A 25,000-nucleotide genomic window follows, 5' to 3' on the forward strand; every position below is an offset into this window, starting at 1 on the left:
GCCTTGTCTGTTTGCCTCTGTCTCCTTTTCCCAGTCTGTCTATCTCTCCACCTCCCGCCACTCTCTTCCTCTTTATTTGTGCATATGCTTCTTTCTCACTTTCCCCTTGTTTCTCTCTCTCACTCTCTCTTTCTGCTTTTCTCTCTATTTTCCTCTCCCCTTGTATCGCTCCTGCCTTCTCTCTTTCTCTAAGAGCGAACTTAACCAGCTGGGTCATGCTGGCATCGGTAAAACAGAAACAGAGAAAGTGAGAGTGGTCCTTGCTAGTCTTATTGATACAGACAAACCTTGTACAACATTTCTGTTCATTAAATTTTTCATCAATATACAGCTAATTAACCGAACATCAAACAATAACTCTGTTTATTTCTTTCTTGTGCATGTGTGTGTGTATGTGTGTGTAGCAAACCATTTACACACATGTATGTTATGCACTTAAGTATTATTTTGTGTATATATGCGTAGAAGAAAAGGGAAGGCTTGACTCCCGTACTTCTTAAACATCATCCTACACACACCAACCGCTGTCATCTCAAACTCCCCACTATCACCCACCTTATTTTTACAACCCCACCACCCTCACCATCACCCCCTGGACCCTCTTACTTTTCCAACATCAACACCTTCACCCCTGCCTTACTTTTCCAACATCACCTCCTCATCACCAAACTGTTCCCTTGCTTGGCATTTCATAACTTTCTCCTTCCCTTCTTTTCCTCATCCTTTGTTCTTCTCTACCTGGCACTCAGCCTGCCCTATTTTAAATTCAAATTCAATTAGGACATCAAAAACATATAGTAGAATATTACATAAAGGAAAACAGTTAATGATAATTATTTTTAATTAGGAAAAATAGACAGAAAGACAGACAGAGAGAGAGAGGTGGGAGAGAGAGCAGTCTGTCAGTTTTACTCCTAATGACCATCTGCTTAATGAATTATGGAAGAATTATCAATAATTGCAGAATATCAATGCAAAGACGAAATCGTGTGTATTCACCCATTGCAACTATTAAGACCCTTTCACAGTCGAGACTTTCACTGACCTCCTGTTATATATATGCTTCTTTATGCATTTGTTTTTCTCAATATGTTGTATTAATATCGAAATGTCATTATCTGACTCAATACCTGTTTTCTGCCTGTCTATATTGTGAAGGTGTATGGCTCAGTAGTTAGAGCGTCGAGCTTACGATCATGAGATTGTGAGTTTGAATCGCGGACCGTGCTGTATATTGTGTTCTTGAGCAAGACACTTTATTTCACGTTGCTCCAGTTCACTCAGCTGTAGAAATGAGTTGCGACGTCACAGGTGCCAAGCTGTATCGGCCCCTTTGCCTTTCCCTTGGATAACAATGGTGGCATGGAGAGGGGAGACCAGTATGCATGGGTGACTGCTGGTCTTCCATAAAACAACCTTGCCCGGACTTGTGCTTGGGAGGGTAACTTTCTAGGTGCAAATCCTCTGGTCAGTCATGACCGAAGGGGGTCTCAACAGCAGCCTGTCTATACTTTTGTTCAGTTATACACACACACGCACACACACACACACACACATATATATATATATATAGTTAAGGTGCATGGCCTAGTGGTTAGGGTGTTGCACTCACGATCTGGTGATTGTGATTTCAGTTCCTGGGCAGGGTGGTGTGTTGTGTTCTTGAGCAAAACACTTCATCTTATGTTGCTCTGTGATCACTTTGACATCTGACATTGTGGCACACAGTGCCTCTGTTCAGACAACGTTGATTTGATGGAGAGGGTAAGCTAATGTGTGGCACGAACATTAGAAAACACCATTTGAGCGTGGCCGTTGCCAGTACCGCCTGACTGGCCCTCATGCCGGTGGCATGTAAAAAGCACCCACTACACTCTCGGAGTGGTTGGTGTTAGGAAGGGCATCCAGCTGTAGAAACTCTGCCAAATCAGATTGGAGCCTGGTGTAGCCATCCACTTCGCCAGTCCCCAGTCAAATCGTCCAACCCATGCTAGCATGGAAAGCAGACATTAAATGATGCTGATGATGATAATATATATATATATATATATATATATATATATATATATATATATATAGTAGAATAATAAAGAGAAATTTCATGCTACAATATTATATATATTTGAAAGAATGAGTGAAGATGGCTTTTAGAGGGGATAATTTTATTTTAATCTTAATAATAATGTTTACTGTGAGTTACTCTGATATGAGTCTCAAGCTTCTTATTGCCATTTTCAAACTGAAAATTGCGTTTGCTGCACCAGTAAAACATACATTTTTCAGTTTGATAACAGCTACGTGAAGCTTGAAATTCATATCAGAGTAACTCACTGTAAACATTACTATTAAGATTGAAATAAAAATTATCCTCTCAAAAAAGCCATCTCTACTCATTCTTTCATATATATATATATATATATATATATATATATATATATATATAGTCTGTTAAAGTCTGTCATACCGGCCATGACGAAGGGAAATAGCCCTGAAACTCGAGTCGCCTTTATATATTTATATTTATATATTTGATCCTTTATATTGAACACTCAATATTTCATCTACATTCAATACTTTATTTCATGGTGCCATCCATTTTTATTTTATTTTATTTTATATTATATATTGTATATTCCATATTCTATACCCCACATTGGTTCTGCAGGAATATAAATAAAACATAAAAAACAGACAGTGTTGGAACTCTTTTAAACAAAATAATAATATATTCCTCTATACACACTCTCTGAGTGGTTGGCGTTAGGAAGGGCATCCAGCTGTAGAAACTCTGCCAAATCAGACTGGAGCCTGGTGTTGCCATCCGGTTTCACCAGTCCTCAGTCAAATCGTCCAACCCATGCTAGCATGGAAAGCGGACGTTAAACGATGATACACAATCATACAAAAAACCCCCCTTTTTTGTATTTATTTTTACTCGCATATATATATATATATATATATATATATATATATATATATATATATATATATATACCCACACACCATACCTGCATACAAATACCACTAACAAACATACCCATGGATACAATAAATAAACATGTATGTATAGATATACATGCACACATACACAAATACATATACATACACTTGTGTAAACACTTGAGTAAATGAGATGACAGAGATGCTGAATATTTTAATAGTCTCCTTCCCGTAGAGTGTTAAAATATGTTTATGACAGCAGAAGCTGACTCTGAGTTTCATGTCCCCATTCTTTGTACAAAACGTGAGGAACGAAACAGAAAACAATTGATAGAAATATTCAGGTAACAAAGACAAAAAGAAAATCACATTAAGTAATAAAATAAATGAATAAAATAAAGTATGGTATAATTGATTCATATTAACTGCAGATATGTTATGTTAAAGCCATTCATAAAACATGATTTATTCTGAGATACTTCAAAGGTATTGCAATATTACAGAAAAAAATAACGTAATGAGGTGAGAAATTGAATGTTGTATATGTTTGTCTGTAAGCGTATGTTATCGGATGGATGGCACATTTGATAATCTGTGATTGTTTTGAAAAATTCTGTAATGTTAAACATGTAGTTGTTTATCTGGATAAAAAATCAATACCATATTTATTCTTGTATCATATGTAATTTTCTTTCAAAGAAAGTATTATCGCATGGTTTCAACAATGTTAACTTTACAACAGGTGTGATTTCACAACATACACTGGTAAAGTCCATAATTGAATTTGTTTAGCTTTGCTTGGAATTTATGAATATTTTCAATGCATTTTACATAGCAATTATAATAAATTTGACTAAGCTTTCCTTCTTTTTTTTTCATGGTAATACAAAAGAAAAGTAAACGCTTATTATACACAAAGTTTATTTTTCTAGTATTTCATCGATCATAATTACAAATGCCCATTATGTCCATCAATCCATTTTCACCTCCCACTGTTCCTGGTAAAGTCATGGGAGTAAAGTTCTTAGACAACTTCTCCATAGGGTCCTGTCATAAGTAACTATGATTAAACTTCCTTGTTGGATTTCCTAGAGTGTCCAACTGAGACTATGAATTTTATCCAACCATTTCACTTGTGGTCTACCCCAAGGTCTCCTGTTGGTTGGCCCAGCTTGAAAAATCTATCCTGCAATCTTTCCTGCAGCATTCTAACCACATGTCTGTAGTACTAGAACTGTGACCTTTCAGAACAGAGAAGTAACAGTTTGATCTGAAAATACTCCCTGATCTCCAAGTTATGCACCCTGTCGAATAATGTTCCTCTAAAAATCTTTCGGCAGAACCCCATTTTGCCTGCTAATATTCATGATCACACCCTTTCAATTATTACCTGATGTTCATGACCATCGGTAAGAACAGACATGGAAACCAAACTGAAGATAACAGGTCTGACTTCTTTACCAACCACTCTCTTTTTGAGAAATGAATGCTGTATCTGGACCATTTCTGTACCAGCACCCATAATTCTAACACCCATTTCAGCCTCATGCTTTCCCTCACTGTAATTATATGAATAGCTATTAAATCTACATGCAGTCTGTATATAGAGGGTTGTGGTAGCCTTTCACTATTGCTAAAGTTAAATTAATGGAACTGACATTGAATATGTACAGTACAGTAGCAAAGTTGTGAAAGCAAAAAATTCAAGTATTAAAAAATTTTTTTTTTTTTGCTTTTTCATAAAAGTAATCCGTTCCGCCTTCCATTGCACAATATTTCTATGTGATTGGGTGAGTGTATGCGTATATAATTATATGTATGCATATAAATGTATTGTTTTTCTTTGGTTTATGTGTATTTAACAGGCTGAGGTGACATCAAATGGAATTTAGAACAACAGATGTTGCCTTGATTTTAAAAAATGAACAACATCAACAACAACAATAAAAACAAAATAATCAAGAAAAAAAAACTATTTAACAAATGACAATGTTTGTCTTTTGTTTGTTTGATTGTTATTGTATAGCCTATTATGGTCTATAGACAAACAAGGGTGTATAGTTTTCCAGATGCCTGTGTCAAGGTAGAAGCAGGGTATGGAATACACAGCTGAAGGATTAACCTCTTACTGTAAATCACCACCACCTCCACATTATTTGACTGCGGCCATGCTGGAGCACCGCCTTTAGTCGAACAAATCGACCCCAGGACTTATTCTTTGGAAGCTTAGTACTTATTCTATCAGTCTTTTGCTGAACTGCTACGTTACGGGGGTGTAAACACACCATCATCGGTTGTCAAGCGATGGTGGAGGGACAAACACAAACACACAAACACACACACACACACACACACACACACACACACACACACACACACACACACACACACATATATATATATGCATCAAACTTCTTTCAGTTTCTGTCTACCAATTCCACTCACAAGGCTTTGGTGGGCCTGAGGCTATAGTAGAAGACACTTGCCTAAGGTGCTACACAGTGGGACTGAACCCAGAACCATGTGGTTGGGAAGCAAGCTACTTACCACACAGCCACTCCTTGCATATTTTTAGAACATATTAAATCTATATTCAGAAGAAATGATAATTGCTTAATTTTCCAGATAACACCTGTGTTACTTTTTTTCGCTGTTGCTGTTTTTTTTTTCTTTCTTTTCTTTCTGGAGTTTATAATAAAACTTGACTTACCTGAATTTTCCAAATCATGATTTTGATGTTCATCAAAGTCATAGGGGTTGCGATCACCGAGTAACTGGGGGTAAGAGTGTAACTCACTGTCAGCTGTGAAGTGAGAAAGAAAACAGATATAAAAAGCTACACTTTGATGTTCTAACGAAGATTTATTATAAATGGTTCATCTAAAGCAGTGGTCCTCAACTGGGGTCTATATAAGATTTTTCGGGGGTTCCATGTAACAAAATAGCAAATAGAGTTCCACAATAGTATTTTAAAGACCCCTAAAAAAATTTTGATTTACATGTATGTGTTGCAAAAAATGGCTGGGTTTCATTTTCTAACATTTTACATTGTTCAACCTAAACAAGTGAATGTGCGAAAAACAAAATAGGGATTTTGGAAGAAGTTTTTACAAAACTAGTTTTAAACATCATATGGCTATGGGGTCCACCTGAGTAAAATAGTAATTAAAGGGGTCCATAGATAAAGAAATGGTTGAGAACCCTTGATCTAAAGGAACTTTCCTTTATTTTTATCATTTTATTTTATTATTACTCAAGTTCCTGAAATTTGTAATATATATATATATATATATATATATATATTATTTATATAAGGGCATTACTATACAATAATGCCTCACGCCATGAGGGACTCTAAGGTCAGACTACCATAAAAAACACATTTTTACTGAACGCGAGGAAATGCAACTCTCAAAGCCAACCCCTTACACACACTCACATCATCATCATTATCATCATCATCAACATTTAACGTCCATGTTCCATGCTGGCATGGGTTGGATGACTTGACAGGAACTGGCAAGTATAGGGGCCACACAAGGTTCTGGCATCTGTTTTGGCTTGGTTCCTATGGCTAGATGCCCTTCCTAATGCCAACCACTCCACAGAGTGTACTGGGTACTTTTTACATGGTACCATCACCCACACCAATGCTTTTTACTTGGCACTTTGGTTTTAGATAATATATATATATATATATATATATATATATATATATATACACACACACGAGGTTTGATCAATAAGTATACATACTGTTGCCATAGTAACAGAGCTAAAGCACACAAAGTGAAGCTGCTTGGTAAAAATTGACCTTGAACTTTGATGAGCATGTGCACTAAGTTTTAATGTTCTAACTCACTTCTGCTGTTTACAGCAGTGCTTGGAAGGAAGATGTGTAGTGTGTGATTGTCACATTGACCATGACAGAGAAAGTTGTCATGGTGATACCTGCTCAGAGGCCTGCACAAAGTTGCAGAAAGTGTATGGAGATGAGTGCATGAGCCGCACGCAGGTATTCATTCGGCTGCACTTCTCTGAACAGTTTCCAGGAGGTCCTGAGCAAGATAGGGGTTCCAGACTGGTGATGCAAATTCCAACTGTGGCCCCACCATATCCAAATCCATATACAGCTATAAATAGATAGCTGCATGAGAAGTCAGAAAATAATGTCATGCACCAATGTTACCGGTAGCTTATATTGTCATGATACGGAGATAATCTGCAGATTAATGATTCTGTAGACTTAAGACAGACCTCCATACCATATATGTGTAGCAACAACAACAATAATGACAACGATGATGATGATGATGTTAGTAAAAATAATAATAACTAAAACAGCATTTTTTTTTTTCCTTAATTCTTTCTTAATGAGATATATACCTCTTTGGAATGTATTAGTAATTAGAGAAAGCTTTTAAGATTGAACATGGTTTTAGATATTTGGGATTAAACCGAAGTTGTCTTATCATCATCATCGTCAGCAGCATCATTGTCATCAGCATCACCCCCACCACCCCCTATTGTGGATAGTTCTGATACTTTAATCTTCATCAACATCACTATTTTCGTAGCAGTCACTATCTTCATTATCATTGCTATTATAATATATAACTAGTATCATCGTCATCATCGTCATCATTTCTATTTTAACTAGTCTCATCATCATCATCATCATCATCACCACCATCACCACCATCATCATCATCATCTTTTCTATCTTAACTAGTTTTATTATCATCATTATCGTTGCCTTTATTACATTCATAGTCATTATCATTCTATTATAAAAGTCTTTCCTCCTCCTCTTCCTCTTCCTCCTCCTCCTCCTCCTCCTCCCTTCATTATCATTATCATTGCTTTTGCAATAGTCATGTTCATTATCATTTCTATTAAATCTTTTGCCGTCATCATCATTATCACTGAATTTATAAATTGCTATCATCATGATCATCATCATTATCATCGTCGCTGTCATCATCATCATCATCATCATCGTCGTCATCGTCATCATCGTCATCACTGTCATCATCATCATCACTGCTATTATAAATCATCATTAGGGTGGCATATTGGCGTAGTCGTTAGTGTGCCGGACAAACTGCTTAACGTTCTGCTGGCTTTACGTTCTGAGTTCAAATTCCACTGAGGTCAACTTTGCCTTTCATCCTTTTGGGGGTCGATAAATCAAGTATCAGTTACACACTGAGGTCGATGTGATCAACTAGTTCCCCTCCTCCAAATTTCAGTCTTTGTGCCTATTGTAGAAAGGACTATAGGTCATCATCATCATCATCATCATCATCATCATCGTTACTATTATGATTATCATCATCATCATCATAATCATTATATGCTTCCTCAGATATTTCACGTCATTTTTTTTCTTCCCTTTTTTTTTTACTTGTTAGATCTGTAAAAGGGGGGCAGCACCTAAGGTCCTTGCAAGTTCTCTAAGTTTGATGTCATTAACATTCTGCCTACGCAGCTGCTGCGAGCAGATGCCTGCGGGAAAGACATGCACTGGGAGGAGACACCAGGGAGATGACGTTCTGGAAAGGAAAGTCTGAGCATATGGTCAGTGCGAAGTCTGATGGGGTTTTGGTCACAACAAGAGTGATGGGAGGACGGGGAAATGAGCGAGTGTGAAGGGACTGAATGGAGGTGGCACGAGACAGGTCAGTTCTCAGAAGCAGAGGCTGTTTTAGTAATGGTGCAAAAGGTAGAAAGAGGGGACAGCATATATGGGGGGGGGGGGGGTATTTGTGAGTGATTTTATGCCACTCAATCAAGTGGCCCTTCTTTGGATGGAGTCTTGGATGTCTGTGTGTAGAAATATTGCTGACCCTTATGTGGAAGCAGATGAAATGCTGCTAAGCATTTTGACTCGTGTGTTAACGATTCTGCCAGCTCACTGCATAAATAATAATAATAATAATAATAATAATAATGATAATGATATGATAATAATAATAATGATATGATAACAATAATAATAATAATAATAATAATAAGGATATGATAATAATAATAATAATAATAATAATAATAATAATAATAATAACATGATGATAATAATAATAATAATATGATGATAATAATAATAATGATAATGATAATAATAATCATCGTTTAACGTCTGCCTTCCATGCTAGTATGGGTTGGACGATTTGACTGAGGACTGGTGAAACTGGATGGCTACACCAGGCTCCAATCTGGTTTGGCAGAGTTTCTACAGCTGGATGCCCTTCCTAATGCCAACCACTCCAATAATAATAATAGTTAATTCTTTTATTGGCCACAAGGGCTGATATAAACCAAAACACTAAAGGACAACACAAGATTATATACAAAGGGTTTTGCATAAAAAAAAACATTTGTGTAAACATTTGATAACAATAAAAACAATGTAACAAAAAGAAGAAGAACAACAATAACAACAACAACAGTAATAACAATAACAGCAGTAATAATAAAAATGAATAATAATAATAATAGTAATAATGATAATAATTCTTATCACCGTTGCGATTACCGTCATCACAAATCTATTGTAAGTTCCATGATTTCAATATCTGTTTTTATGATTTTATCATTGTCATACCATTGTCATCATCATCATCATCATCATCATCTTTATTGGTAACAACTATTTTGTCATGTCCATATAGATTGAAACAGGACTACCTAATTCCCACTACCACCACCAACCTACCCATTTCCCCCAGTTTTAGAAACCAGTTTTATCTTCCATTTTGTCCACAAATTCATTATTTTGTTACCCTTTCACTCCAATAAACCAGTCTTTTCTCTTCCACTGCTCTCCATCTCTCCACCCTCTCTCTTCCTCTCTTCTTCTCTCTTCCTCTCTTCTTCTCTCTTCCTCTCTTCTTTTCTCTTCTTCTCTCTTTCTCTCTCTCCCCCTCTCTTCCTCTCTCTTCCCCTCTCTTCCTTTCTCCCCTCTCTCACCACTCTCTCCCCCTCTTTTCATCTCCCTCCCCCCTTTCTTCCTCTCTCCCAGACACACTCAATCTCTTCCAACACATTTAGTCATAAGAAAACCACTGAAAAACATAATTTTTGATTAGAATTATTCAAAAATGGATTCTCAGAAGTAATCTTACCTGTTGTCCAATTAATAGGTGTTGAATATAGAATAGATGTTATAGAAATAGAATATTAATAAAGAAATTTATACTTAATTAATTGCAAATATTTGCATATTTATTCTTAATTCTACTCGTTACAAATAATGATTTTATATATTTAATTAATTGTTTATTCAGAAATATATTACTGTAAGTCAGGCAAACACTCTGTAGCTCATACAGTCAAAATGGTAAGTGTGGTACTCAGTGGAATGGTGAGGAAGATGATCTGAGAAAACCATTCCAATTCAGTGGGCTCGTCTCAAAAGATGCCAGTTTCCATCCCAGTCAAACTGTGAAGATCGCCATGATAGATCGCTAGCCACTACACATTCTTTATTTTTTCTCCTTGTCTTGTCGTTGCATGGTAGTTGTAAACAAGCGTCACTGACATACAAGCAGTGTCGTTTATTTCCACACATCTGACCATAAAAATACGTCTGAACAAGGGGGTGGAGGAATATTACCTCACTTGGTGACAGAAAGGCATCTGGCTATAGAAAAATCTGTCTCAATGAATTCTGTCCAATCCATGGGAACAGGGAAAAGTGGAAATTAAAATGATGATGATGATGATGACAATGATGAAACGAAACAGGAAACTCACCAAACGTTGACAAAGAAAAAAGAAGAAAAAAGAAGAAAAAAAGAATGAGTTAACTGTGAAAGGTTTGTGTAAAAATATCCAGTGTCCCACCACATATTTGGATTGCAGAAAATATGAAGCAGCCAAACAAGCGGACAAATAGGTTTGCCTTTGATGTGGTGCTAAAATAGGCCAAGTTGTTTTATGTTTCAACAACAGGCTGGTCGGTATGATCACAATCGAAATTTGAAGACAATGAGTAATTAACATCTTTTGTTAATTAGAGGAATATAATAGAAAGGTTTTCTTCGTTAGTGGAATAATAGTAGAACAAAACTTCTGGTCACAGTGCTTTGCTGTATTTCTTTTCTTTCTTTCTTTCTTTCTTTCTTTCTTTCTTTCTCTCTCTGTTTGTTGTTTCATTCTTTCTTTCTCATTCTCTCTTTCTTTCTCTCTTTCTTGCTTTCGCTCTCTCTCTCTCTCTCTCTCTCTCTCTCTGTTTGTTTGCTTTTTTCTTTCTTTCTCTCTTTCTTTCTTTCTTTCTTTCTTTCTTTCTTTCTTTCTTTCTCTCTCTCTCTCTCTGTGTTTGTTGTTTCATTCTTTCTTTCTCATTATCTCTTTCTTTCTTTCTTTCTTTCTTGCTTTCGCTCTCTCTCTCTCTCTCTGTTTGTTTGCTTCTTTCTTTCTTTCTTTCTTTCTTTCTCTCTTCCTTTTTTCGATAGGAAGGGTGTCTGAAGGGCAGAGCAAGGAGAATATTAACGGCTGACTTTGCAGCAATCTAGTTCAAACTGGTTTCTGTTGGGTTAACAAGAGACCGATAGAATAAGTACTAGGCTTACAAAGAATAAGCCCTGGGGTCGATTTGCTCGACTTAAGGCGGTGCTCCAGCATGGCCACAGTGAAATGACTGAAACAAGGTAAAGAATCATCATCAGCATTTAATATCTGTTTTCCATGCTGGCACGGGATGGCTTGGGAGGAACTGGCAAGGCCAGGAGCCACACCAGGGTTCCATTTTCCATGCTGGCATGGGTCGGATGGTTTGACAGGGAGCTATCCAGACTCCAACTGTCTGATTTGGCTTGGTTTCTATGGCTGGATGCTCTTCCTAATGCCAATCATTTGACAGAGTGTACTTGGTGCTTTTTACATGATACCGTCACCAGTGCTTTTTATGTGGCACCAGCACACATGGCACGAGCATGAAAAATTAGCATCAGCTGGATTTGAACTCAAAACTATAAAAAGTGAGAATTAGAAACCTGCAAGGCATTTTGTTACAATCTCTAAGAATTCTGCCAATCCACTATGCTACACACACAAATATTTTTTTCTACTCTAGGAACAAGGCCTGAAATCTTTTGGGGAGGGGGGGCAGTTGATTAGATCAACTCCAGTACACAACTGGTATTTAATTTATTGACCTCGGAAAGATGAAAGGCAAAGTCGACCTCGGCAGAATTTGAACTCAGAACGCAAAGACGGATGAAATGCTGATAAGTATTTTACCCGGCGTGCTAACCTTCCTGCCAGCTCTTCGCCTTAAAAGCCATTAATATAAAAAAAACAGGAAGTTACATGCACACACACATATATCGATACATACATATAAATATGTCTGTGTACATGAACAAATATTTGTTTATGTACATGGACATACATGCACGCTAGTATATACTTGTGTGTGTGTGTGTGTGTGTGTGTATCCATATGTACGTAGAAATATGTAAAGGATGTGGGAAAATATGATAAGGTGTGGCTGGGTGCCAGGAGAAATGAAAGGGAAACATAATAATAATAATAATAATAATAATAATAATAATAATAATAATAATAATAATAATAATAATAACAGCAACAACAACAACAACAACTAAAATAAGGGTGAGGCAAGAAATGGATTATAGAGAGAAGAAAAGGTCATAGAGGTCAACCAGTGAAAAGCATTCAATACATTCACAAGCACAAACAGGGGGCTTTGTGATAAAAGAAATAAGGGACATTTCAGTAGATGGGTTGGAAGACATTTCAGTAAGTTGTTATGGTGACAGATCAGGCTTGGTTAATCAGAGCTATGATCAAATGATCAAAGGTACTCCAGCCATGACCATCCTGTTTTAATTTCAGGCATTGTGTACCTGTCTGTTCCGAAGATGGTATGGTTTGATTTGAGGGAGATTGAGTGACTACATGCAGGCTCTTTCAATATCTTGACTCCCTTAAATGTATGAGGAACGTGTGTGTGTGTGCGTGCGTGTGTGCGGTGTGTGTGTGTGTGTGTGCACGCGCGTGCGTCTTACGTTCGTGTGTGTGTGTGTGTGTTTGTATGTGTGTGTGTTCAACTCCTTTAGTACATACTTTTATTCTTTTAGTTGTTTCGGTCATTTGACTGTGGCCATGCTGGAGCAGCACCTTAAACGGTTTTAATCGAAAAAATCGACTCCAAGACTTATTATTTGTAAGCTTAGAACCTATTCTATCAATTGATTTTGCTGAACTGCAAAGTTACGGGAACGTAAACACACCACCATCGGTTGTCAAATGCTGGTGTGGGGGACATACACAGACACAAACACAAATACACACGCACACACAGACATTCATATATTATATATACATATATATATATATATATATATATATATATATATATATATATACATACACACACACACACACACGACGTGCTTCTTTCAGTTTCTATGTACTAAATTCACTCACAAGGCTTTGGCTGGCCCGAGGTTATCGTAAAAGATACTTGCCCAAGGTGCCACACAGTGGGACTGAATCCGGAACCATGTGGTTGGGTAGCAAGTTTCTTACCACCAGCCACAAGTTCTTTGGCTGTTGGGGATAACTTAGAAAGATTATGATGCCTATTGAGACAGAAACATATCCCCCCACACACACATATATATCCACACACACACACACACATGTATCCAGCGACGAGCTGGCAGAAACGTTAGCGTGCCGGGTGAAATGCTTAGTGGTATTTCGTCTGTCTTCACAGTCTGAGTTCAAATTATGCCGAGGTCGACTTTGCCTTTCAGGTTGGATAACTTAAGTACCAGTTGCATACTGAGATCGGTCTATTCGACTGGCCCCTTCCCTCCAAAATTTTGGGACTTGTGTCTAGAGTAGAAAAGAATATATTAAGGCGGCGAGCTGGCAGAAACGTTAGCATTCCGGGCGAAATGCTTAGCGGTAATTCGTCTGTCTTTACATTCTGAGTTCAATTTTCCTCTGAGGTCGACTTTCTTTTTCATCCTTTTGGGATCAATAAATTAAGTGCCAGTTGCGTACTGAGGTCGATCTAATCGACTGGCCCCCTATCCAAAAATTTCGGGCCTTGTGCCTAGAGTAGAAAACAATAAAGTAGAATTTAAATTCTCCAGACAGCTAATATCTAATGTCAATAGGATATGAATCAAAGGGAAATAATTGGCAATATAGACATAAGGACAAGAGTTATGTACCTTGGTCAACAATCGTTTGCTACAATTCATTAACGCGCGCGCGCAAGTGCACACACACATTCCTTCATTCATACGTACATCCATATATTCGCTCACTGACACATATACACTATTCTTCTATTCTTTTACCTCTTTCAGTCATTAGACTGCAGCCACACTGGGCCTCCATCTTGATGAATTTTTTAGTTGAATGAATCGACTTGCTACTTAATATTTTTTGCTATGCCTAGTACTTATCCTATCTGTTTCTTGTGGGAACGTAAACAAATCAAAATTAGTTGTCAAGCGTGTGCGTGTACAAGAGAAGTATGTGAACGTTTGTATGTTTGAACCAGCGTTCTTTCAGTGACAAACGATGGTCGATGTAACATCTCAAAAGACAACCACTAGATAACACTGACAAGTGTATTAATTTGATTTACCAACCATATTTATATATAAAATACTACAATTAACCGTCATTTTAGACGGCACGGGGACAGCTAGTATATATAATGAAAATGAAGACGGCGAGCTGGCAGAAACGTTAGCACACCGGGCGAAATGCTTAGCGGTATTTCGTCCGTCTTTACGTTCTGAGGTCAAATTCCGCCGAGGTCGACTTTGCCTTTCATCATTTCGGGGCCGATAAATTAAGTACCAGTTGCGTACTAGCGTTGATCTTATCTACTGGTTCCCTCCCGCTAAATTTCAGGCCTTGTGCTTGAGTAGAAAACAATATGTTTAACAACATTTCGTCCGTCTTTGCGTTCTGAGTTCAAATTCCGCCGAGGTTGACGTAGCCTTTTGTCCTTTAAGGACGTAAGAGGGGGTCGATCAAAGGAGTACCAGTTGATCACCGGGGGTCGATGTAATCGACTTCCCCCCTCCTCCGAAATTATTGTCGTTGTGCCAAAATAATTTGAAATCGATATTATATAACAGAAATAGGAAACAAGAGCTTCTTCGCTCCTTGTGTTGCCATAGAAACAGATTAGCCATTAAATGTAGCACTCTCCGGGGAGACGGCAAAGAGAAGATGATGTTAGAGAACAGGAAGATGGGTGGGGAAAATGTTTGCTGATGACGACAAGGGTAAATGGTACGAGTGTATTACAATGTTGAGGATGATGATATTAAAATATTACAATGGAGGGGGGAGGGTAGGAAGAGGAGGAGAGAGGGGAGGAGGGAGGGAGATGAGGAAGAGGAGAAGGAAAGGGAGGAAGAGGAGGAGAGAGAGGAAGAGAGGAGGAGGAGGAAGAGGGGAGGAGGAAGAGGGGAGGAGGAAGAGGGGAGGAGGAAGAGGGGAGGAGGAAGAGGGGAGGAGGAAGAGGGGAGGAGGAAGAGGGGAGGAGGAAGAGGGGAGGAGGAAGAGGGGAGGAGGGAGGGAGGGAGATGAGGAAGAGGGAGAGGAGGTAAAGGAAGAGGAAGTGGAGGAGGAGGAGGGGGAGGAATTGTCTTTGTAACACAATTGGTAAATGAGAGCCAGTTTAATCGAAATCGTAATCTTTCTCTTGCCAAATTTTATAACCTCTAATAATAATGTAGAGTAAGCTTGAATATGGTATTAAGTAATCAAATAATTTAATTAATTAGACAGTTTTATTATTGTCTTATGCAATTCTTTTTTACTGTATACTTATATCCAAGTCTACATCATAAGTCGTGGCACTCCGTCGGTTACGAAGACGACGAAGGTTCCAGTTGATCCGACTAATGGAACAGCCTGCTCGTGAAATTAACGGACAAGTGGCTGAGAACTCCACAGACACGTGTACCCTTCACGTAGTTCTCAGGGAGATTCAGCGTGACACAGTGTGACAAGGCTGACCCTTTGTATTACAGGCACAACAGAGACAGGAAGAAAGAGGGAGAGAAAGTTGTAGTGAAAGAGTACAGCAGGGTTCCCCCCCCCCCTGCCGGAACCTTGTGGAGCGTTAGGTGTGTTCGCTCAATAAACACACAACGTCCGGTCTGGGAATCAAAACCGCGATCTTACGACTGTGAGTCCGTTGCCTTAACCACTGGGCCATTGCGCCTCCACATATCATAAGTAATTACTATTATTCATGTGTGTGTGTGTGTGTGTGTTTGTGTGTGTGTGTGTGTGTGTGTGTGTGTGTGTCGTTGAGTTGTCAGTGTTGTATGGTTGTTCGATAGAATGCTTTACGGTATTTGTTCCAGCTATCAGGGTTCAAATCTCACCGAGGTCAACTTTGCTTTTCATCCCTTTTAGAACCCATGAATGAAGTACCAGTCCGATACTGGGGTTGATTTTTCTTCTTCTTCTTCTTGTCATCCTCCTCCTCCTCCTTTCTCTCTTGTAGAAATCGTATGCACTCAAACTTCATGCACGCACATTCATATGTATATATGTAGAAATTACACTCAAATACAATGCTACTCAGTAACCCGTGCTCTAATGTTTTGTTTAAAGTGTTTCGTATCATACATGAGAAAATAGAGTGGGTCGAAATCAGATCCGTAACTTCCCTTTCTGATTAAAGAATTCCTAAAGTATTGGAAAATAAAGTTAAATATATTTCCTCGCAATAACATTTTAGTCATAGTTTTTGGTTTTATTGAAACAGATATATATATATATATATATATATATAAAAAGAGCAGTCACCACATTTCATTTCATAGCCTTCTACCTCTGATGAGCGTAGAGTTACATAATCAGATTGTTACCTAACACTCCGTTGAATCTCGAGCGCGAAACCGATTGGTAAGATCGGCTGTAATGGACATAAAATACTGTACATTTCGGAAAACACACACACACACACACACACACACACACACACACACACACACACACACACACACACACGCACACACACATATATATATATATATAAACAATATGTATATGCATATGTATACGTACAAACATGTTTCTGTAATACCGCCTTCTTTTTGTAAAGGGCTCGCACCACTTTAGCACTGCCGAAACTTCTGAACCGCTTGCTTACTTTGGAATAGAACCAATCCAAAGACATAGAACGGAGTTCACTAAAGTATAAAAAATAAGAAAATAATTAGATGTTAATTTTCTCGTGCAATAATTAACTGGAATGGTAGGGTATCAAATTATTAAAGAAAGAAAGAAAAGGAAAAACTGAGTTGCTTCCCTACGCGTCTGGTTCATTTAATCATTGTTTAATAATGTTTAACGTTCCTCGATACAGGTGTAGTGTTGATTTAATTTGTTACCTTGCTAGAAACAATATTTGTGTTAGAGCGTTTATTTTACTGCATTGTATTGAAATTTCCTTCTTAGTTGGAGAAAGAAAAAAGAACAAACAGCAACAGATAATTGGAAAAAGTTAAAAATGAATCACTGAAAGGTAATTTAGAGGAAAAGCCTGATGTCTAAATTTTGCATTCTATTTTATTTATTTATTTATTTATTCATACATTATTCTTTTATATTCTTTTATTTGTTCAAGTCATTTGACTGCGGTCATGCTGGAGCACCGCCTTTAGTCGAACAAATCGACCTCAGGACTTATTCTTTGTAAGCCTACTACTTATTCCATCAGTCTGTTTTGCCGAACCGCTAAGTTACGGGGACGTAAACACACGAACCTCAATTGTCAAGCGATGGTGGGGGGGGGGGGGACAAACACAGATACACACACAAACATGCACAAACACACACATGCCGAACTATATAACTCAAGGGCGGTAATAAGCAACTTGAAATATGCGACACATTGTCGCATATTTCATTCCATACATTAAAATTCATTACTTACTAGCTTAAAAGCTGCACTCCGAGCAAACTTTTCAGCTAGTTCTTGCGCTGGGCTACCTGGAACTGCAGCCCAAAACTAAAGAGAGCTAAAACAGCATGACAATAATACGTCTATAATGACTATATGCCCCGGTGGTGTTTGATCAGAGGTTAAGGACAGATGAGAATTAATTCTGTAATGCCCTAATCCTATTGTTCCAGTCCCAAGTTGAATTCCAGCTGTTGGCCAATTTGTCCCAAAGTTCTTACCTCGTCGTAAGATTAACGAAGCGAATGTCATTTATCTGATTCCAAAAATGTCTATGTCTATGCAGAGCAAGTGTAGACTGAAGTACAAGGGTCCCAGAAGGACAGAGAGAATTTTCGCTTTTATTAATATAGAAGAGAGAAAAAAAAGACATGCATGGAGTTTTGACGAGTTATGAGTGTTAGCTTGGCACACCGAGAGCGCTAGTCATTTTGTTGAGTCCGTATAATGAAGAGATGTATTATTGGCAATGCAAGAAGCACGCCATATCACTTACTTTTTCTTCACGCAGACGTGGCAAATGTATCGGCTGTAATAATAACTATAATGGCTACAGGACTTGCATACACTTGACTGGCACAGCAAACATATCTGCTTCCGGTTGAAAATGTAACCAAACGCTCGACAGCAAGATGGACAAAAATTATCGTTGAAATTCTTTTTCTGACAAAGTACTTTCTTCTGCTGTTCTTGGTTGGTAACTCCTTCTTCTATTTGTCTGGAAACAGAAGAAAGAAGAGTAGGTTTTATTTATTCAAGCATTAAATCATTTTATTACTGTTGTTGTTATTGCAGTGGAAATTTGTAAAGTAAGAAAGATCCGGATAATCGATTTGGATTAATGTCGGTCAATGTACGACTTAATCAAACACGATAAACGAATAGAAATTTGAGACTGAAAAAGGATAAGTTATTGAATTCTCTTGTTGGCGGAAGTCTACAAATTCATAGGAAAGGAGTTCTACCGATTGATTATTAAACAGAACGTTATCGTTACTTATTTTATCGACCCATCTCTATTCCTTATCGAAAATGAAAGGTCAGGTCGACCTCGATAGGACTTGTACTTAAAACGTGAGTAGTAACCAAGTTATTTTGTTTGGCACTCTACTGATTCTGCCAAATCGCTGTCCATAATTGTTGATGAAACTAAACACATTGAGAGTGGTGGAGTAACTGAATTAGTAGAGCCGTAGAGTTATTTAGTCACATCTCTTTATGTTCCTTCCTATTCTGACCTCATCATCGAAACATAGCTTTCACTGTTTATATTGATGTAATGATAACATAATCATTGAATAAAAGAGAACTTCTATGTGTTTGATCAATTTGCAAAATAGCAGCTAACACCTTTCAAATCCATCGAAATCCATTAAATATTATCTTTAAAAGGACACAAAAGTGTGTCGATAGCCAGCTGGAGGAGATGTCCTCCTGGGGCTAAAAGCAACAGTAACATCCACCCCTCGGGGTCAGCCACATTTAAGTGGCAAATATACTTCACTTTATCGTGCAGTTACTGTTAATACCTCGTTCAGAGATTTAACATTGCTTGAGATAATATAGTTTTTCATATACAAAAAGATAGGATATTTGCGGCTGGCGCACTTTTGATCGTTGGTCTACTATATCACTGGTGTCTTGAGTCTAAATTACAAAAATGACAATGACAAAAGTGACAACAACAACAAGACGTAGTTGTGCTGAAACTGATGTTTGAATCATTCAACTACAAATTGCAAAAAAATAATTGGAAGATAAGTGAAAGATTGGATTACAGAAGAATGAAGAGATTAGTTATATTGCTATACAGAGAGAAAGTAAGGACATGAGAGCGGAGAGCAAAATGAAAGAGGCAGTGGTGGGAAAGAAGAGAAATAAAAGATGCGCACTGATATATATATATATATATATATATATATATATATATATATATATATATATATAGCGAGAGAAAGAGAGAGAGAGAGAGGGAGAGAGAGGAGAGGGAGAGAGAGGGGGGGGGAGAAAGTCAGAGAAGGTGGAAAAGTGAGAGGAAGAGGAGATAATAGAAATAGAGATGTGAACAAGCCAAGAGAGGGAAGGGGAAGAGAAAAGGGAGTAACAAAGAGATAATGGTGGGAGAGAAAGGGAAAGAGAATATATATATATATATATATATATATATATATATATATATATATATATATATATATATATATATATATATATATATATAAGAATTAAAATACATGAAGAAAAACACGAACAGAAAAGATAGATAGATAGATAGATAGATAGATAGATAGATAGATAGATAGATAGATAGATAGGACGAGAGAGAGAGAATACGCGAGCAGAGAGAGTTGGGGGTTTGAGTACCATGGAAAAGTAGAAGAGTAGATAGGATCCTTACTTGAGCCGTTTCTTTTCATTTTCCCGAAGTGCGAAATCTCGTTGTATCACTTCAAGGATCTTCTCCCGTTCATCATCCGTAAGTTCCGTATAGATAGCCCCCGGACTCCCTTCGCCCTTCATGGTTGTCTTTGTACAATATATCTTCAACAGTTACACCTGAATTCATTACCAACTAATGGAAAGGAAATATTTGCATCTGTATTTTATTTTACCCCCACCAACTTTTTATTTATTCTGTGTTTTTTTTTCTTTTCTGAAACTGAAATAAAAAAATAAAAATCGCCCAAGAAATAATTGTGGTTACTTCATGTCTCAAGAGTTTGTCGCGTTCCCCTTCTCATTATCAGAACGTATATGGAAACCATACTTTGTGACATCTCTGTAGCTCGGTTGGACAATATTGGAATGGAATTAGCTTCTAGATGAGAAGTCTGTTCCAAAGAATTTCGAAGTGAGTCAATGTCTTAGAGGCTTGTACATTTTTGCTGAGTTTTATCCAATTTGATTCAAGGCAGGGTAAAACTTGAAGAGAGGGCGAATGCGTAATGAGTAAAAATGTTCAGATTATAAGCTTCCAGAGCAGGGAATGCCGATACAAAATGTATTAAAGTAATCTGCAAAGAGAAACAGAGAGAATGGTGATATGATAATATTAGATAACTGATCTTTTTCTCATAACAACAGTCTAAATATATTCACTATGTTTTTTTTATTTTTATCTTAAATACACATAGGCAAGACATAAGAGAAAGAATATAACTTAAATATATGCCTACACAAATACAAACATAACCGTAATCGCGCACGCACACACGCATATTTATGGGTTTACGTATTAGGTATGCGTGTGTGCGCGCGCGCGCGCGCGTGTGTGTGTGTGTGTGTTTATATCAAAAAGTCGACATTCTGCTTTCAATCTAGGGAGAAACTCAGAGTAAATCGTCAACTGTTAATATAATTAACATCGTGGCAGAAGCTTGCTTCCCAACCACAAGGTTCCGGATTCAGTCCCACTGCGTGGCACCTTGGGTAAGTGCCTTCTACTGTAGCCTCGGGCCAACCAAAGCCTTGTGAGTGTATTTGGTAGACGGAAACTGACACACCACCTGTCTTCGTCTTTTGTTTTGTTTTCTGAATTCTCCCTGTATATATATATATATATATATATATATATATATATATATATATATACACACGTGTGTGTGTGTGTGAGTGTGTGTCCCCGCACCATCGCTTGGCAACCGAGGTTGGTGTGTTTACGTCCCCGTAAATTAGCTGTTCGGCAAAAGAGACCGATAAAATAACTACTAGGAATACTGGGAGCGATTTCTTCGTTAAAGGCATGTATGTATATCTATCTATCTATCTATCTATCTATCTATCTATCTATCTATCTATCTATCTATCGTCTAAATGCACACACACAAACATTCACACACTGCACGCATACGTAATCTGTTGAAAGAAGCATTTGTCTTAGACTATTCACCTAAAGGTGCTTTTTTTCTTTCCTTCTAGTTATTTAAACAAGTGTTCAGGTGTTTATTGTGCAGGCAGAAAAGGGAAAAGAAAAGACAGATGCTTTGTGAATTGCAGACAGAAACGGAAAACTTAAGAAGCAACAGAAAGTCTTTCTTTATCGTGAAAGTCAGACATGAACCTGATGACATAGAAAGGCAGACGATCATGAAAGTTGTGATTTTTTTTTCTCTCTAAGCACTGAAATAAAATGTAAAACAAATTGTTAAATGTTTAGGAATGTTTTATTCATCATTACTAATGACAATGATTAAGACAAATATTTTGGGACAATGAAAATAGAAAATCTAAAAGTAATTACCTTCTCAGCAGTTGACACTGATTGCAAAAATTTCCTGACGTCTTAAAATTTGTCTGATTAAAAGGGTTAATACATAAGGAATCTAAGATGTCTTAAAACCGTCTGACGAAAAGAGCTAAGACTGCCCGAAAGACTCTGATACGACTTAACACTGACTGATTATGAAGCGAATAAAATTTTGAAAACTAAGGAAACCAGACATGAGTTGTGTGAGTCGACAACAATTATTCCAGAGAATTTGATAGTTTCGGCTCCCGTTAAAAGTAAAGAATCGCAAATATCGGTCACTCCCCCACTCTCAAAATATCCACAAAGTTGTTGTTGTCAGTCTTGAGCGAGTAGGTTTATACCCAAAGGAGTTACAACCATGACCGTCTCATCTTTGTGGAGGGATAAGTGGGTAATTTAGCTGCTATTTTTAACTGGTCGATCGTACACGCATAGGTTCTTTCTTTGATTCACCCACCTAGTGGTGTCAGTCTGCGAGTGCGTTTGAATATGTGTGCATGGGTTTCTGTAGTTACATTCTAACGTGTAATAAGCAATCCACACATCACAGCAGACCCGACAAAGAACCTTGGAACTGTGAGCGCGCGTGCATACGTGTTTGTCCGTCTGCATGTGTGTTTGCACGCGCGCATACAATTGTTCGTTGGTTTACATGGTACATGGTTTGCATGGTTTTACTTCAGCATAAATTTTGGTTTCGCTCGATTTTTTTTTATATGAAAAATACGATAAAATTTCTAGCCTTGTACCAAGATTTGAAATCAATATGAAAAGTATGATAGCTTTTCCATTTTATCCATAAAGAGCTGCGTATATTTCAAGTGATTTTTCATTGGGGAATTAAGATTTTACTTCAAGCTGCTTAAATCTGAATGAAGCACATTAAAACTTGGATGTCAAATGGTAAAATATTAAATGTTGCTTGAATGAGCAAGAAGTTACGAGAAACAAACAAAATATGTTTGGTTACATTTATATGATGTTTGTTTCTTAAATGATGAGGAGATATACGATGGTATTTTCAAAATTATTTTACAAACATCATATGTAAGTATCAACCAAATTCTGTTTAATTCTCGGTACTTATGGTTTCTTGTTTATTCAAGCAAAATTGAATTTCTAAAATGTTTTACCATTTTAGAAAGTTAATGTATTTCTGTTAGATTTACACTACTCTGTCTGAACTGAATATTCAGTAGAAGTTAAGATATATATATATATATATATATATATATATACACTGCAATACATATGGTGTATATAAAATGATACATACATACATATATGTACATGTGCACATATACACGCACGCTTATATGTATAGATACACGCACATACATACATCCATAAATGAATAGAAAAAGTTCGACTAATTCAGGTTTTCCACGCAATTAATAAACAAAACTTCCCCTTGGATATATTTAATATTAGAAACCAAGTAACTTAATCAGCTAATCTAATTTTTTAGAAAACTAAGTTGATGCAACTGGGAATGGATTTGATATTTAAAGCCAACTAAAGGGCATATTTCGATCTTTCTCGATCTCTTCAGGGAAACATATTCTGCTTACGCAGTAAGACTTTGATGAAATCAGTATATATATATATATATATATATATATATATATATATATATATATATATATATATACACACATATATATATTCATTATTCTTTTAATTGTTTCAGTCATTTGATTGTAGCCATGCTGGAGCACCACCTTGAAGGATTTTAGTCGAAGAAATCGCCCCCCAGGACTTATTCCATCGTCTCTTTTGCCGAACCGCTAAGTTACGGGGACATAAACATACCAGCGTCAGTTGACAAGCGATGGCGGGGAGACAAACACAGACCACACACACATAAATAATTGCATATATATATATATATATATATATATATATATATATATATATATATATATATATATATATATATATATATACAACAGTCTTCTTATAGTTGCCGTCTACCAAATCCACTCACAAGGCTTGGGTCGGTCCAATGTTATAGTGAAAGACATTTGGCTAAGATGCCACGCAATGGGACTGAACTCGAATCCAGGTGGTGGGAAGCAAGCTTCTTACCACACAACCACGCCTGCGCCGAGAGAGAGAGAGAGACAGACAGACAGACAGACAGACAGTCGGTGGAATAGGGGGAATGTAGAGATATGATTATTGATATCAGAAATATGGCTGAATAGAAATACTTTGGGGCATCGTTCTGCGTATTATATGTATGAATGCTAGGGTCTCACAAATATGATATAATGGGCTGATTATCCAAACAATTAGTAAGTGATAAAATTGCACTAGTTTAAAATCTTTAAAAGAAATCTGAGCTTTTCAACACGCTGCATTGCATCAGGAGGGGGATAAGATTACAGCAGCATGGGTTTGATATTTATTGAGCCTGAAAGTTGATCACGACGCATTTGACCATACACGTACATATGTGTATGTATACATACATACTGAAACTGTGTCTATATGCGTATATATATATTATGCATTGATATATTATATCATTAAATCATATTACGCTAGATTACTTTAAAATAAATGTGATTCGTAACAGATGGCCCTATGTTTCGTTCTATACGTGCTAGTCATTTGAACGATGTATTTGGTTGAATTGATGGAATTTATACCAAAGAATGTGATAAGCTGTTTGAACACACGAGTTTTCTAAGTATTGAAAAGCGAGGAAAAATATATTTTATATCAAATTCAAAGTGATAGGGTATGAGGGAAGCAGTGGTTGAAGAATTGTGATTAGAAAGATAAGGATGGAACGGTATAAAAATTGAAGGAAGAATTAT

General features: G+C 37.1%; 1 protein-coding gene and 1 long non-coding RNA gene across 15 annotated transcripts in view; one reads left to right on the top strand and one right to left on the bottom strand.

The window, feature by feature from the left end:
* Window positions 1-18,817, top strand: part of LOC149133801 (uncharacterized) — a 26,142-nt gene extending 7,325 nt beyond the window's left edge. Inside the window, exons 2-3 of the long non-coding RNA XR_016243479.1 lie at window positions 17,425-17,491; window positions 18,725-18,817. This is a non-coding gene — a long non-coding RNA (uncharacterized LOC149133801). The remainder of the gene's footprint in view (window positions 1-17,424; window positions 17,492-18,724) is intronic.
* The window catches only part of LOC106884266 (uncharacterized), a 275,565-nt gene that overhangs the window by 153,708 nt on the left and 96,857 nt on the right, over window positions 1-25,000 (bottom strand). For all 14 annotated transcript variants that reach the window (XM_089358952.1, XM_089358949.1, XM_089358953.1 and 11 more), the window contains 4 exons: window positions 20,325-20,940; window positions 18,426-18,647; window positions 17,032-17,156; window positions 5,651-5,743 (listed from right to left, as the gene is read on the bottom strand). In XM_089358952.1, coding sequence (XP_089215078.1) covers window positions 5,651-5,743; window positions 17,032-17,156; window positions 18,426-18,647; window positions 20,325-20,446 — 562 coding nt within the window. In that variant the 5' untranslated portion in view covers window positions 20,447-20,940. The remainder of the gene's footprint in view (window positions 1-5,650; window positions 5,744-17,031; window positions 17,157-18,425; window positions 18,648-20,324; window positions 20,941-25,000) is intronic.

This window comes from Octopus bimaculoides, chromosome 10 (genome assembly GCF_046866305.1).
Source record: "Octopus bimaculoides isolate indiv1 chromosome 10, ASM4686630v1, whole genome shotgun sequence".
NCBI lineage: Eukaryota > Metazoa > Mollusca > Cephalopoda > Octopoda > Octopodidae > Octopus > Octopus bimaculoides.